The following is a 17,692-nucleotide window of genomic DNA, read 5'->3' on the forward strand; positions in this document are numbered from 1 at the left end:
AAAGCAATGACAGTTTTGATTCTGAAGCTTGAAATTTATTTATTACTTAAAAATATGAACTATAAGTAGTTTGATACAAATACAAAACATAAAGTAATTTTAACTTTTGATATATTACAGCGACGAACATGATGCCATCATTTAAGGGACTCCAAGGATCAATGGAAAGAAGATTGATACCACCCTATCAATTAATTTTGATTTATTATTACTTTAGAACAGTATTCTCTTCTTGAAAATAGCATAAACAGGCCATGAATATAATATACAATGTATTATATAAATATATAAAGATTCCTCATGATTGCTAACGGTAAAAAGGGTTTGATTTGGGTTTTTTAATGAACATACGTAGCATACAGTTAATGCAATGGTTATAATATTCACTTTTAGAAAATATATAGTAAGACAAGTCTTGTCCCATTTTTTTGTGGCATTGGTCGCATAGGGCCAGTAATTGGAAAATATCATCAGTGAAGGGTATGATGCCATGTGGTCATACAAATAAGGAGCTTGTCTCGGCACTCAGGATTTTGATGTCTTTGTTGGTCACACAAAGAACCTCAGTGCTATTAAGAGCTGGATATATCCTAATTACCATTGCCACATAGCAGAAATTATATGAATAAGCCAAGTCTTAAGCATAATTTTAGTTAAAGTGTCTCTTCAGAAAGCATCCATATTTCATATGTTTAAAGCTTAGTTATTTGGTTTAGAAACAAAACGCATGCTCTCCCCCACCAAAAAAAAAAAAAAATCAAATAAAACTAGAAACAATACGTGGGCTTATCCCTGTTATAGAGCCTGTATTTTTAATAACTTCTTTTGTGCTTTCAATGGCAGTTGATGTAATTGCCTTTTTTTTCCTCTGTAATTTCAGTAAATTGCAATGTTTAACATAATAATGTTTTAAAGACTTAGTTATTCGTGTTAAATGATAAGTTAGATTATTTGCTACTGTGAGAATACTGTCACCACTGGAAATTGCTTTACTTCATGTTCAGCTGTTAATTTTATATTTAGTGAATATTTTTAACAGATGTAGAACTGCTTTCAATGTCTAGAAATGGTTAACGTAATGTAAACACACCTAGCCTTAAAAAAAAAAGACTCATGATTTCCAAAGCAACATTTAGAACTCTCTTTAGTCCAAACGATAGATGAATGCTGTTTATCAGGCCAGGGATTGTGGGGCTCCTCTCAGGCTACTAAACCTATAGGATGAGATTGCCACATTTTCTTGCACTGTCAATGTTACTCAAAGATTTGGGGAAACAGCATTTTTATACTAAGACACCAATGTACTTTGGAATAAATTCGTGCGGAGTTTTTAAGACAGAAAAGTTCCTGCTTCCTTATTTGGGTCCTCTTCCTCCCGTGCTGATGAGGGGAGGCACGTTCAGATGTACCATGTTAATGGAGAGGAAGCACGCAATATTGAGGGACACCATTATCAGCCAGCATATTTTGGAGTGTTTTCAGCTTTACAGTTTATATTCCAGCACTCAAAACTCAGGGTCAAGTTTTGACAAAAGAGGTATTTAGTCATACTGTGTACTAAGATATTGTTTCTTCTATCTTAGATGGTCACAGTAAATCACACCAATGTCTGACAGTCCGAAAATGAGCTAAGAAGTCCTAAAAAATATGTCCCTACATTTAATAGGAATTAAATGTAACTTTTGTGATCAGCTTTTGGTTTGCAGAGAATCAAGAATTCTGATATAAAAGGATCATTTCTACTCACTGTGCATTATGGCCAATTGATGTGATGAAAATGAATAATAAAAATTATCCAGAATATGGATATGACAGGATGGATGGATGTGACACGTGGAATGTGGAAGAAATATTAGGAAACACATGTGTTTGCATTAGTTTGAAAAAAGATGTGGGCTGATAAGTTGTATGTTACTAACTTAGCCATAACTGGTCTTTTAAACACCGCTTCATTTCTTTGCAAAATATACTAAAGATACATTTTATAGTAATGGGGGCTTTCTAAACTTAATTTGATTTGTCTCCTGCATTCTTGATATTTCAGTACTTTAAGTCAGTCAGAACTTTGTAGACAGGACTGAACTTTTCTTGAATACTTGTTTCTTAGCACTTTGAAAAATATAAAACCACTTTTTAAGTACTAAATGTCATTATTTGCCTTTAAAGTTTCCTGTGCTTTAGGTTCGAAATATTTTAGTTATGTCTTTTTTCTGTATATAAGTTGTATAATTTGTTACTTTCCAATATCAGTACTTCAACAATGCAATCAGGTGTTAGGGGTTTTTGGTTTTTGGTTTTGTTCTTGTTTTTTGGTTATCTGCAGAAATTGAGGGAAACAGCTATATAAACCAGTATTTCCCTTTGGAGCACATTTCCTAAGCGTAAATTTATCTTCCTCATTATGTTTACTTCAGCAAATGTTCAGTTTTATTTGCATTCTTTGAGAATGTATTTACTTGAAGATAAAAGCAATTCAGATGTATGTATAAATATGAGGTAGAATTCAACCTGTGATTTTAAAATTTCCTTGGATAATCCGTAGAATGAATAATTCAAATACAGATAATGAGAGCTGGCCGTATATTACAGTGATAATTTTGTATTTTTCAGGAAAAAAGATGTAAAGCAAATTTCTGTTACTTTTTTTTCTTTTTATTACAATGACCAACTTTTGGCATTTTGTTGTTACTGAGATCTATTTTTAGAATAAAATTTTGTTCTTTAAGAGTAGTATGTGGTTTTGCTTCATTTTATCAAACTCAAGAGAAATTAACAAATAGAAAATGCCCAGAGTAAAAAGGCAGACTGTGGGGTCTAAACTGACACTGTAATTGTGGTTGCCTGGTTCAGCAGCAGCGGGAACATCACCTGGAAACTTGTTAAAAGTGCAAATTCTTGAGTCCCATCCCAAACCTACTGAATCACAAACTCTGGGGTGGAGCCCAGCAGTGTTTTAGCAATCCTATCAGGTTATTCTGATGAACACCAGAGTGTGAGAGGCACTGCTCAAAGGATTTTCATTTGAAGCCATTTATTTGTTCTTCTGGGTAGAACTTTTAACACAGGTATATTCGGGACTTCCCTGGTGGCACAGTGGTTAAGAATCCGCTTGCCAATGCAGGGAACACAGGTTCGTGCCCTGGTCCGGGAAGATCCCACATGCTGGTGGAGCAACTAAGCCTGTGCGTCACAACTACTGAGCCTGCGCTCTAGAACCCGCAAGCCACAACTACTGAGCCCGCATGCCACAACTACTGAAGCCTGTGCGCCTAGAGCCCGTGCTCTGCAACAAGAGAAGCCACAGCAATGAGAAGCCCACGCACCACAATGAAGAGTAGCCCTCATTTGCCACAACTAGAGAAAGCCTGCGCACAGCAACAAAGACCCCATGCAGCCAAAAATAAAATAATTTATTTTTTAAAAAACCAGGTATATTCGTGGTAGAAATTTAAAAATTACCATTCCTTATGTAAATCAGCTGCAAATGCATTAACGTATAGTATGGTATTTTCAACACTTCTTTTCCTTTACAACTGGAAATAATTTAACTATATCTAAGGATGACTTATATGTTTGTTATTATAAGATAACCAAGGGGAAAAGGTGCAGTCTTCAGAAAATTTATATAATAAAAAGTACTCCTACATCAATATTTGTACACAATTCTTCCTCCCTCCCCATCATTACTTTGGCTTTACTCTGGGCAAAGTTACTCCTCCAGCAACTTCAGACTTGGATGTGTGTCTTGTTTGGGTCAACAATGGTATGAGTGTAGATATAATAAACATCACATCTGTCCAGGAAAAAATACCTTTTTAAGTTTCAGCTAATTATTGAAGTATGTTATACATACAAAAAAAAAATGCAGATTGTCTTCACCAAGATGGCAACAGAAGCACAGCTAATAACTATTCATGCACTGAGAGAATCCTGGAATGCAGGAGTGAGGGTGAAGCACACCCCCTTGCACCACAGAAACCAAGAGATACCACATTAAAAAGGTAAGAGGAGTGGCTACATGGTGACTGCACTGCCGTTCCCCCCAGGCTGACACAACACCATGCCAAGAGGTCTCCCTTGAGCCTCTGGTTACCCCATTTGGAAAAGAGCCCAGAGTGGACATCTAGCTCCCCCAGCATTGTGGGTCACTTCTTGGGAGCCCCCACTCCAGTCTCACCCCATGGGAATTGCAGGGAAGTCTGTGGGGCTTGACCACCAGAAATCTGTGACAGAGAAGAGGGGAAGGGCTTGCAATAACCAACACTCAGAATGTGGCAGACCGAGTTCCAACCTGCAGCATGCAGGTGTAGTCCCAGCCAGCAACTTGACTCACCTGCAGAATCAAGTTGGTGGCACAGTCTAACCAGGGAACTCAGTGGGGTGCAGGTCTGCCTGATTTGGGTCCTCAAAGAGACTTAGCAGCCCTGGAGCCTGGTCTACCCCCATCCCAGAAAGCTGAGTCATACCCTGGTCCACTGCTGAAATGGAAAAAATAGAAACATACAAACTGCCTAACTGAATTCAGAAGAAATAGAAATCTGCACAGACCAATTATTAATAAGGAGACTGAATCAGTAATCAAAAATTTTCCAACACAAAAAGACCAGGACCAGATAGCATCACTGGAGAATTATACAAAACATTGAAAGAAGAATTAATGGCAATCCTTCTCAAACGCTTCCAAAAAATCAAAGAGGAAGGAACACTCCCAAACTCATTTTATGAGGCCAGCATTACCCTAATACCAAAGCCAGAAAAGGACACTACCAGAAAAGAAAACCAGAGGCCAATATCCCTGATGAATATAGAGGCAAAAATTCTCAATAGAACATTAGCAAACTGAATTTAGCAACACACAAAAAGGATCATTCACCGTGATCAACTGGGATTTTTATCTCGGTGATGCAAGGATGATTTAACATATGCAAATAAGTCAGTGTGATACATCACATTAATAGAATGAATGAAAGAAATATCTCAATGACACAAAAAGCATTTGAAAAAACATTTTAGGTATTAAGGAATGTACCTCAACATAATAAAAGTCATATATGACAAGCCCACAGCTAACATAGTCATTAGTGAAAGGGTTGAAAGTTTATCCTGCAAGATCAAGAACAAGACAAGAGTTCACTCTCACCACTCCTATTCAACACTCCAACAACATAGTCCTGGAAGTCCTAGCCAGAGCAATCAGGCAAGAAAAAGAAAAGGCATCAGAATTGGAAAGGAAGAAGTAAAATCGTCCCTATTTTCAGATGACATGATGTTATGTATAAAAAAATCCTAAAGACGCCACCAAAAAACTTTAGATCTATTCAACAAATTCAGTAAAGTTGCAGTATACAAAATTAACATTCAAAAACAGTAGCATTTCTATACACTAACAATGAATTATCTGAAAAAGAAATAAAGAAAATGGTCCCATTTACAATAGCATCAAAAACAATAAAATACTTAGGAATAAACTTAACCAAGGAAGATGAAAGATCTCTACTCTGAAATTATAAAACACTGATGAAAGAAATTGAAGAAGACACAAATAAATGGAAATGTATCCTGTGTTCCTGGATTGGAAGAGTTAATATTGTTAAAATATCAACACTACCGAAAGCCATCTAGAGAGTCAATGTAATCCCTACCAAGATTCAAATGGCATTTTTTTACATAAGTAGAAAAAAAATCCAAAAATTTATATGGAACCACAAAGACCCCAAAGAGCCAAAGCAATCCTGAGAGAGAAGAACAAAGCAGGAGGCATCATACTTCCTGATTTCAAGCTATATTATAAAGCTATAGTAATCAGGGCAGTATGATACTGGCACATTAAAAACAGACACATAGAACAATGGAGCAGAATCCAGGTCCCAAAAATAAACCCCTGCGTATATGGTCAAATAATATTTGACAAGGGAGCCAAAAATTCTCAATGGAGAAAAAGTCTTTTTGATAAATGGTGCTAGGAAATTTGGATATTCACATGTAAAAGAGTGAAATTAGACCCCTATCTTACACTCCTCACAAAAATTAACTCAAATGGATTAAAGACTTACATGTAAAAACCATAAAACTCCTAGAAGGAAACATAGGAACAAAGCTCCTTGACATGGGTCTTGGCAATGGTTTTTTGGATATGACACAAAGCAAAAGCAACAAAATCAAAAATAAACAAGTGGGACTACATCAAACTAAAAAGCTTCTGCATAGCAAAAGAAATGATCAACAAAATGAAAAGACAACCTATGGAAAGAGTAAAAATATTTGCAAACCACATATCTAATAAGGGGTTAATATCCAAAGTGTATAATGAACTCATGCAACAGTAGCAAAAAAAAAAAAAAAAAATTAAGGGGGAAAGGATCTGAATAGACATTTAGACATTTTTCCAAAGAAGATATACAAATGGCAAACAGGCATAGGAAAAGATGCTCAACATCACTCATTATTAGGAAATGCAAATCAAAACCAAAATGAAATATTAGCTCACATCTGTTAGAATGGCTATCATCAAAAAAAACAAGATATAACAGACGCTGGTGAGGATGTAGAGAAAAAGGAACACTTGTGCACTGTTGGTGGGATTGTAGACTGGTACAACCACTATGGAAAACAGTATGGAGGTTCCTCAAAAAATTAAAAATAGAACTATCATATGACTGAGGAATTTCACTTCTGGGAATGTAACCAAAGGAAACAAAAACACTATGTTGAAGAGATATCTGCATCCCCATGTTCATTAGCAGCATTATTTACAGTAGCCAAGACATGGAAATAACCTAAGTGACCACTAATGGGTGAATGGATAAAAAAGTTGTGGTGCACATATATACAATGGAATATTATTCAGCCATAAAAAGGAAATCCTGCCATTTTTAACAGCATAGCTGGACTTTGAGGACATTATGCTAAGTGAAATAAGTGGATAGAGAAAGACAAATAGTGAATATCTCACTTATATGTAGAATCTAAAAAACAAACAAAAATCTAAACTCATAGAGAGCAGATTTGTTTCCCAGAAGTGGGGTGTAGGGGGAGGGGGCAAATGGATAAAGGGGGTCAAAATGTACAAACCTCCAGTTATAAGATAAATATATACTGGGGATATAACATAAAACATGATGACTAACAGTTAACACTGCTGTATGATATGTAAGAGAGTTGAGAGAGTAAATCCTAAGAATTCTCATTACAAGGAAAAAAATTTTTTCTTTTGTATCTATATGAGATGGTGGATGTTAACTTATTGTGGTAATCATTTCACAGTGTATGTAAGTCAAATCATTGTGCTGTAAACCTTAAATTTATACAGTGGCAAATGTCAATTATATGTCAATAAAATTAAAAATGCATAAATCATAAATATACAGCACAATGAATTACCACAAAGTGAACAAACCTCTTTAACCCCCACCCAGGTCAAAGACTAACCAACACTTTAGAAGTCCCTCTCATGCCCCCTCCCAACCACACTTCTCTCCTTCTCCTCTGAGGTTAACAACTGCTTGACTTTTAAGGTCATAGATTAGTATTGCCTGTTTTAGAATTTCATGTGATGGAATCATGCTACTTTTGCATCTAGGTTTTTTCAGTCAACGTCTGGAGATTCATTCACATTATTGTAAGCAGTCACTAATTTATATTCATTGCTGTTTAGTATTCCATTGTGAGCATATCGATTTGTTCATCTCCTGCACATTTGGGTCTCCAGAATTTGGTTTACACAAATAACATGCATATGAACTAATTGTACATGGCCATTGATGCAAATCTGTAAGCATTTCTTTTGGGTATATACCTAGCACAGGAATTGCTGGGTCAGAGAACTTGTGAGTATAGCTGCAGTAGAAAATGCTAAACCATAAGAACCTGCTATATAAAAAATTAAATTAAATTAAAAAATTTTTTTAAAAGAACATAAAAAAAAAAAGCTAAACAGTTTGTCAAAGTGATTCAATCAGTTTGCACCCCCATGGTAGCCTGAGAGTTCTAGTTGTCTCATATCCTAATCTGCACTTGATTTATCTGTCCTGAATTCTAGTCATTCTGGCAGATGTGTGATGGTATCCCACTGTGGTGTACTTTACATTTCTCTGATAACTCTTGATACAAGGTTACACACTTTTTCATTTGTTTGTTGGCCATTTGGCTATACTCTTGGGAAGTGCCTGTTTGAATCTCTTGCCCATTTTTCTGATAGGTTTTCTGTCTTTTTGTTGATTTGTAATTTTCCATATATCCTTGATGTAAGTTTTCATCAGTAATATGTGTACAAATATATCTCTCCAAATCCATAGCTTACATTTAATAAATATAGGAAAATTAAATTTTTGTTCTATGCAAGGAACTAAGTGTAATTTTTATAGCATATGGTATATTTTCATTAAATATGTTTCTGGCAAAAGAAATGTTTATTATCCCTGCAAGTATTCTGTGTAAGAGTGCAGTGACTGACAATTTCCTAAGAAGTAATGCATAATAAAAAGAAACATTTGATAAGTATGAACATTTTATATCTACTCTGCTGTTGTGTGATTGCAGATTCACAGATTCATTAGTGAGTTTGTAATAAAGGGGAGAACACAATTTAATACATATCTCTGGATATAAATAGCTGATAACTAAGAAGAAAACTAGTTGGAGATCTGTAATTAAGTCCTAGAAAATTTCTACTGTGAATAGAAAGTACTCAGCTTCCTGCCCTTTTCCTGCAGCAGCACCACTACACCTACCTTCCCCCTACACACATCCATCCATCCTAACCCTCTTCCATTCCATTTCAGGAAGAGATAGATTTCTGCCCCAAAATATCTAGTTTTATCACCTCCCGACTACTCAAAAGCCTTGCTTAGTTTTATTAATAAAATACTATAATCATTATTTAATAATTTCTTAAGAACCAGTTAAAGTGCCACCTCTTTTTTTTTTTAATTTTTTTAAAGTGTGTTCATTGACTTCATAACCTTTTTTTTTTAATTTTTATTTATTTGTGGCTGCATTGGGTCTTCGTTTCTGCGCGAGGGCTTTCTTTTGTTGCGGCAAGTGGGGGCCACTCATCATCGCGGTGCGCGGACTTCTCACTATCGTGGCCTCTCTTGTTGTGGAGCACAGGCTCCAGACGCGCAGGCTCAGTAATTGTGGCTCACAGGCCCAGTTGCTCCGCGGCACGTGGGATCCTCCCAGACCAGGGCCCGAACCCATGTCCCCTGTATTGGCAGGCAGATTCTCAACCACTGCGCCACCAGGGAAGCCCGCCACCTCTTTTATGTATAACTTTTCCCATGCCCTCAAGCCTGCTCTTTTTCTTCTGTTCTGTGTTTTCTGCTATTGCTGCTGCTTCAAAGTGTTGACAGGAGGGCATGTAGCAAAAGGATTCTCAAAACATGTCCTGTCCTGCTGCTTTTGCTGTGGGATCAGGAAGGAAGTTTCTAGGAACTTCAAATGCTCTGCACCAAAGGATATTTAAAAAAAAAAAAAAAAAAAAATCAGCTGAGATGGAACACTTCCTAACTCATTCTGTGAAGCTAGCTAGCATTACCCTGATACCAAAGCCAGACAAACACACCACAAGATAACTACAAACCAATATCCCTTGTGAATATAAACGCAAAAATCCTCAACAAAATATTAGCAAACTGAATCCAACAACATATTAAAAAGATTATACACCCTGATCAAATGGGATTTATCCCAGGAATGCAGGGTGTTTCAACACAACAAAATCAATCAATGCAATATACCACATTAATAAACAAACGTGGAGGGGAATCATGTGATCATTTCAATGGAGAAAAAGTATTTGACAATAGCCAACATCTTTCATGATAACACTCAGAAAACTAGAAATGGAAGTGACTTCATCAACCTGACAAATGGCATTTATTAAAAAACAAAACAAAAACAGCTAACATACTCAATGGTAAAAGACTAAAAACTTTCCCACTAAGGAAGCCCACTTACATCACTGATGTTCAACATTGTGCTGAAAATTCTAGCCAAAGCAATTAGGTGAGAGAAAAATCTTCAAAACTGGAAAAGAAGTAAAACTATCTCTATTTGTAGATGGCATGATTCTAGACATAAAAATTCCCAATAAAACAGCAAGGAATATAGAGCTAATAAATTCACAAAGTTGCAGGGTACAAGATCAACACACAAAAATCAGTTGTGTCTCTATACACTAGCAATGAACAGTCCAAAAGGACATTAAGAAAACAACATTCAAAAGAATAAAACACCTAGGAGGAAATTTAACCAAGAAAGTGCAAGCCTTGTACACTGAAAACTACAAAACATTGCTGATATTAAATACTTAAATAATGGAAAAAATCCCCATGTTCATGGATGGGAAGATTTAATATTGTAAAGATGGCACTACTACCCAAGGCAATCCACAGATTCAATGCAGTCCCTATTGAAATTCCATCAGCTTTTTCCTCAAATTCATATGGAATTACAAGGGGCCCCCAAATAGCCGAAACAATCTTGAAAAATAAGAACTATGTTGGAGGATCACACTTCCCAATTTAAAAAGTTACTACAAGTCTACAGTAATTAAAACAGTGTGGTACTAGCACAGGATAGACATATAGACCAATGGAATTGAATTGAACATCAGGAATAAACCCATAATCTATGGCCAATTAAGATGTGTGTGTGTGCTGTACACTTGAGAGCAAGTGCCCATTTTAAATTTTATATTTTAAATAAAAAATATATTTACCATGTAATTTTTTTGTGATGAGAACGCCTGATTCTATTCTCGTAGCAAATTTACATTATTCAGCACAATATTATTAACTATAATAACTATAGTCATTATGCTGTACATTAGATCTCTATATTTATTCATCCAACATAACTGCAATTTTGTGCTCTTTGACCAATATCTTCCCATTTCCCCTACTTCCTTCTTCCCAACATCCACAGTTCTACTCTCTACTTCTAAATTTGACTTTTGTAGATTCCACGTACAAGTGAGATCATGCATTTATTTCTTTCTGTGTCTGGCTTATTTCACTTAGTCTAATGTCACCCAGGTTCATTCATGTTGTTGCAAATGGCAGGATCTCTTTCTTTTTCAAGGCTGAAATATGTATATTATGTATATAAAATCTCTCAATTTTTTAATCCATTCTTTGTTGAATGGACACTTAGGTTGTTTCCACATCTTGCCTGTTGTGAATAATGCCGCAATAAACATGAGAGAGCAGATATCTCTTCAAGGTACTGATTTCATTTTCTTTGTTTATATGCCCAGAAGAGGTATTGCAGGGTCATGATAGTTTTATTTGTAGTTTTTTGAGGAAACTCCATAGTGAGTATACAATTTACAATCCCGCCAAGTGTGTACAAGGTTCCCTTTTCTCCACTTTCTCACAAGCACTTATCTCATCTTTTTGATAGTAGCCATCCTAACAGGTGTTTGTTGCTATCTCATTGTGGCTTTGGTTTGCATTTCCCTGATGATTAGTCACATTAGAACCTTTTCGTTTACCTATTGGCCACTTGTATGTCTTCTTTGGAAAAATGTCTATTCAGTTCCTCTGTCCACTTTTTAAATTGAGTTGTTTTTCTGCTATTGAGTTGTACAAGTTGCTTACATATTTTGGACATTATCAGATATATGGTTTGCAAATATTTTTCCCTTTTAATTTTGTTGATTGTTTCCTTTGCTGTGCAGAAGCATTTTAGTTTGATGCAGTCCCACTTATTTATTTTTGCTTTTGTTGTCTCAATTTTAGATGTCATATACAAAAAATTATAGCCAAGACTAATGTCAAGGAGTTTTTTCCCTATTTTTTTTCCTTCAGAAGTTTTGTAGTTTCAGGTATTATGTTTAAGTCTTTGATCCATTTTGAGTTATTTTTGTGTATGGTGTATGATATGGGTCCAATTTTATTCTTTTGCATGTGGATATCGTTTTCCCTATACCTTTTATTGAAGAGACTATCCTTTTCCCATTGTGTATTCGTCACACCCTTGTCAAAAATTAGCTGACCATATATGCTTGGGTTTATTTCTAGGCCTTCTATTCTGTTCCATTGGTCTATGTGTCTGTTGTAATGCCAGTATCATACTCTTTTGATTACTATAGCTTTGAAATATAATTTGAAATCAGGAAATGTGATGCCCCCAACTCTATTCTTCTTTCTCAAGATGGCTCTAGCAAGTCAGAGGTTTGGGGGTTTTGTGTGTGTGTGTGTAGTTCCATACAAATTTTAGAATTTTTTTCTATTTCTGTGAAAAATGCCACTGGAATTTTGATAGGGATGCATTGAATCTATATATTGTTTTGGGTGGTATGGACATTTTAACAATATTAATTCTTCCAATTCATGTATACAAGGTATCTTTTCATTTATTTTTTTCTTTAAGTTTTTCCTTCAATGTTCAATTGATTTTTGACAAGGGTTCCAAGGCCATTCAATGGGGAAAGAATAGTCTCTTCAACAAATATCCTGTTGTCCCTGTTCAAAAATGCAAAAGAATGGAATTGGACCCTCACCTCACACCATATAGAAAAATTAATTCAAAATGGATCAACAATTTAAATATAAAAGCCAAACTATAAAATTCTTAAAACAGGGGTAAATCTTCATGACCCTGAATTTGGCAATGGATTCTTAAATATAACACCAAAATCATTAGCAACCAAAAAAAACTAGATAAATCAAACTTCATCAAAATTAAAAACCAAACTTTTTCACCCAGAATGCCTGCAGCATATAGCCGTGAGTTCGGGCAGTGGGAAGAATGATCTGGAAAAGATGAGCAGCATCCTGGAAGCTGTGCCGCAGGTTAAGTTTATTTGCCTGGATGTGGCCAATGGATACTCGGAACATTTTGTGGAATTCGTGAAGCTCGTCCGGGCCAGATTTCCAGAACACACCATTATGGTAGGTATGGTGGGACGACCTCCTCTGGATGGGGAAGCAGAGAAGACGTCTGTGGGGTGTCCGGGGAGCTGTGTTCTCTTCGGAGCTTTTGGTGCCTTCTTCTTAGCAGACTAGTTGAGAATCAGCAGGAAAAGGAGAGGCAGCAGCTATGAAGATCTGAAAACTGGCTCTGCTCTAAAAAATATATATATAAAATCCAGATCAGTGCCAAAAAAAAAAAAAAAAAAAAACCAAACTTTTGCATCAAGGACATTATCAAGAAAGTAAAAAGATAACCTATAGAATGCAAGAAAATATTTGCAATCATATTTCTAAAAAGGTTCTAGTATACAGCATATATAAAGAACTACTACAACTCAACAACAAAAAGACAAGCAACCCAATTGAAAAGTGGACAAAGAGCTGGAACAGACATTTCTCCGAAAATATACAAATGGTCAAAAAGCACATGAAAAGATGCTCAACATCATTAGCCATTAGGGAAATGCAAATGAAAATGATAATGAGAATCAATTTCATATCCACTAGGACATCTATAAAAAAGAGAGAGCAAGAAAAAAGAAAATACAAAGTGTTGCAGGGAATGTGGAGAAATGGGATCCCTTGTGGATTGCTGGTGGGAATGTAAAATGAATGGTGCAGCTGTTGTTGCAAACAGTCTGGCAGTTCCTAAATAACCCCATTCCAGGTATATAACCAAAAGAACTGAAAATAGGTACCCAAACAAATACTTGTAGAAGACCATTCATAGCAGCACTAATCACAGTAGCCAAAAGGTGGAAACTACACAAGTCCACCAATGGATGAATGGATAAATAAAACGGTATACACATTCAATGGAATATTACTCATCCATAAAAAGGAATGAAGTACTTATACATGCTACAATGTGATGAACCTCAAAAACACTATGCTAAGTGAAAAAAGCCAGACACAAAAAGCCACATATTGTTTGACTCCATTTATATAAAATATCCAAATTAAACAAACCCACAGACAAAAAGCAAATTGTTTGCCAGGGGCAATGGGGAAGAGGGCATGGGGACTGACTGCTTAAAGGGTACAGGATTCTCTTTTGGCTTTAGTCATCCACATAATCTACATCCCCTTCTCCATTTTTTGGCACAAATGATGTTTTTCAGTATTATTTATGGTGTTTGTTTATGAATTGAACTTCAAGTCCAACCAACTAGCCTTCCCAAACTCCTTTTATATAGAAATTCAATTCTGCCACTACATTATTCTGTATAACAGCTACAATCATATAACTCATCTACTGAAAAACCCAATAGTTCTTCTTTACCTTTAGAATGATGTCTAGACAGCAAAGCCCATAATCTGTAGTCCTTTTAAATCTGGTTCCCATCCTAACTTTCTAACCTTGTTTCCCTAAATACTTTCATTGACCCTACAACTACTCACTTTTTCCAAAAAGTACTTCATGCATTTTTCTCTTTCTCCATATTTTCCCCTCTGCCTGGAAAATACTTCCCAATACTTCTGTTCTCCAACTTTGTATACTCTAATCCTATTTAATCCTCAATAACCAATTGATTACTACCTTAGTTAAAATTCTTTTTAAAAATCCCCATAGCACTTTATCTGGACCTCTATTACAGCAATTATTTTCTACTTTGAATTAAAATATGTCTCTCAGAGCCTCAGTACCCCTATCTTATTCTTTTGCACCTCTGTGCCTTTACACATGCCAAATCTATCACCAGTCTCTATACCTGCCCCCATGCTTTTTCACCTTTTATATGTGTAAAGCATATCCTAATTATTCCAAATTACATTGTTCTATGAATTACTTTAGCAATCACAATAGCTTCAAAATGGATACGCTTCCTCAAAAGACAGTGAATTCTGGTGGAAACGGAGACTGTACATGCAATCATCTGAAATGTAATCATCTGAAATGTAATCATCTGAAATGTAATCATCTGAAATGCTATAGAGATTATATATACCAGATAAGGACAGAGAAAAATTTTTAGTTTCCTTGTAACTTTGAAACCAAGATTATGATTTCTATTTTCATAGAAAAATCATGGGGTATTTACCTACTGACATGGAAAAGTAAAGTTCTTCAAGGCATACTGTTGAGTGAAAAAGCAACCTAAAGAACATTCACATTTTCTTTTAATATTTATTTATTTATTTGGTTGCACTGGGTCTTAGTTGTGGCAGGCGGGCTGCTTAGTTGCGGCTTGCCAACTCCTTAGTTGTGGCATGCGAACTCTTAGTTGTGGCATGCATGTGGGATCTAGTTCCCTGACCAGGGATTGAACTCGGGCCCCCTGCATTGGGAGTGTGGAGTCTTAATCACTGCACCACCAGGGAAGTCCCAAGAACATTCATATTTTCTATGCACATGTATGTATACACAATCACACACATTAAATACATAGCAAATTTAATGATTAGCCCTGGGTGATTAAGCCCTGGGAAGGAGACTGAAAGTAGCAGTGGGGAGAAATTAAGGAGGACTTAAACAGTTTACTTTATATATCAATACTTTGAATCTTTTACAACAAGTATCTATTCAAGTTTTACCTGGCCTTTAAAAAACAAAGCACAACAAAAAAGACACTGAGTGGAACACAATGCTGTGACTCAGTTTATCCAGGTCTGACATCGAAGAAGATGCTTGCTACTTGGGGATGAGACCAATGACACTGTCATCAGCACTGCCCGCTAACAGAGAACACAGAAATTCTTATGTGCAGTCCCACATTAGACCCCACTATAACCTTATGAGGAATAAGTAAGGCAGAAATTGATCCCCAAAGAAAAGCCGAGGATCAAAGAGGGTTATAAAGGGCTTGCTAAAAGCCTTATTAAATGGTAGAACTGAGCTTAGAGACAAAGTCTTTGGATTTGAAATTCTGGGCTCTTTTCACAATACCACAATACACAGTCACTTGGCTTACAAGATAATTATCCACTACCTTTTATTGCCAGAGCTGCAAGGGATTAAAAGTGCCAAGGATTCACTGGTTAAAACCTGTCTGGACACCATTATACCAGAAATGTAACAGGACCTCGCATAATTATCAAATATTATCATGGTTTTTCTGCTTCCACTAAGCTAATCACGTATATCCCAACAGATCAACCAGGCAATACAATCTGTTTTGGGCTTGTGGGGCCCAATAAATAATACACCCCTCTTTTACCCAAGTGCAGAACCAATAAAGGGTAAAAGAAATGATCACACACATGGGACTTCCCTGGTGGCGCAGTGGTTAAGAATCCAACTGCCATTGCAGGGGACGCGGGGTTTTTTTGTTTTTTTTTTTTTTAAGTACAAATATTTACTAGTTTACATTTATTTTAAATATGCAAATAGAACAAGATTTGACAAAACACAGGTAATTTTCACTACTATTCTAACGTTCTCCATTTTTTTTCTTTTTTTCACACACACACACTGTATTTTATTTTTACAAGAGATAAATAGACTGACACCAAGCATTGTAAATGGATGACCACAACAAAAGGGGACGCGGGTTTGATCCTTGGTCTGGGAAGATCCCACATGCCGTGGAGCAACTAAGCCCGTGTGCCAAAACTACTGAGCCTACGCTCCAGAGCCCACGAGCCACAACTACTGAGCCTAGTGCCATATCTACTGAAGCCCACGTGCCTAGAGCCCGTACTCCACAACAAGAGAAGCCACCATAATGAGAAGCCCGCGCACCACAACGAAGAGTAGCCCCCGCTTGACGCAACTAGAGAAAGCCCGCGCACAGCAACGAAGACCCAACGCAACCAAAAATAAGTAAATATTTAGAAAAAAGAAATGATCACACATAGATTAAAATGGCATCTTTATTACTGATAAAGACTTTGAGGACAACACTTAGGTTTCCTAATACTGAATCCCAAAATGAAACTTTACTGCTCAGTTACTGGAAATACTGAAAAACCAAAGCAGGCCACTGTGATGCCAAAAATCACAAAATCTGCAGGCAGTCTGGCTGGCTCCCAAAGAGAAAAAAGAGGGAAGATGAGATTGAGCCACTAGGCATACGCAAGTTTCTCTCCAGAAGGCACCAAGAAGGTAATTGCAGGGGCAAAGAGAGCTCTTTCTATGCCAAAGGAAACCTCAAAGAAGAAGACTAAATGCTCTCCCTTAATACAGTTCTTTCTGGATTAATTTTTGTAAAGAATAAGACTTTATGGTTACCACACACCACTGGTTCTTAAAGGGTGGTTCATGGATCTCTGAGGGTTCCTGAAACTCTTTGGGGCTCTGGAAAATCAAAAACAATACTAAGATGTTATTTACCATTTTCACTGATGGTACAAATACAATGGTGGTAAAACTGTTGACCTTAGCATGAATCGAGGTAGTAGCAGCCATGTCTATTACTGCCACATATTCACAGTATAAAAAATTGCCAACTTGCATGTAAGAATATTTCCGATGAAGCAGTAAAATTATTTTTGTTAAGTATGACTCGAGCAGACATCATTTCAATACTGACAAATGGAAAAACACAAAGGCCTCATTCTACATACAAAAGTACAATTGTCTCAAGGAAAAACACTTGTGTGGTTGAATTGCAAGCTGAACTAGTTGCTTTTTTCATGGAATAGCATTTTTACTTAAAAGAATGACTGAAAAAATACTGACAGTCTTAAGTATTTGACAGTCATTCTCTTGAAGTGAATCTGAGAAAACAGCTGATAGTGTTGTAGCTAAATGATAAAAATCAAGATTTTAAGCAAAAATTAAAATTTTAGAAAATTTGTATCTACCTCTGTGAGCTTGAGAGCTTCCCAATACT

At 36.2% G+C, this 17,692-nt stretch overlaps 1 protein-coding gene across 1 annotated transcript in view; it reads left to right on the forward strand.

Moving 5' to 3' along the window:
* Positions 1-3,432, forward strand: part of TMEM123 (transmembrane protein 123) — an 86,520-nt gene extending 83,088 nt beyond the window's left edge. Inside the window, exon 5 of the mRNA XM_061202641.1 lies at positions 121-3,432. Within this exon, the coding sequence (XP_061058624.1) occupies positions 121-145 (25 nt within the window). The 3' untranslated portion in view covers positions 146-3,432. The remainder of the gene's footprint in view (positions 1-120) is intronic.
* The last annotated feature ends 14,260 nt before the right edge of the window (positions 3,433-17,692 follow it).

Source organism: Eubalaena glacialis, chromosome 10 (genome assembly GCF_028564815.1).
Source record: "Eubalaena glacialis isolate mEubGla1 chromosome 10, mEubGla1.1.hap2.+ XY, whole genome shotgun sequence".
Classification (NCBI taxonomy): domain Eukaryota; kingdom Metazoa; phylum Chordata; class Mammalia; order Artiodactyla; family Balaenidae; genus Eubalaena; species Eubalaena glacialis.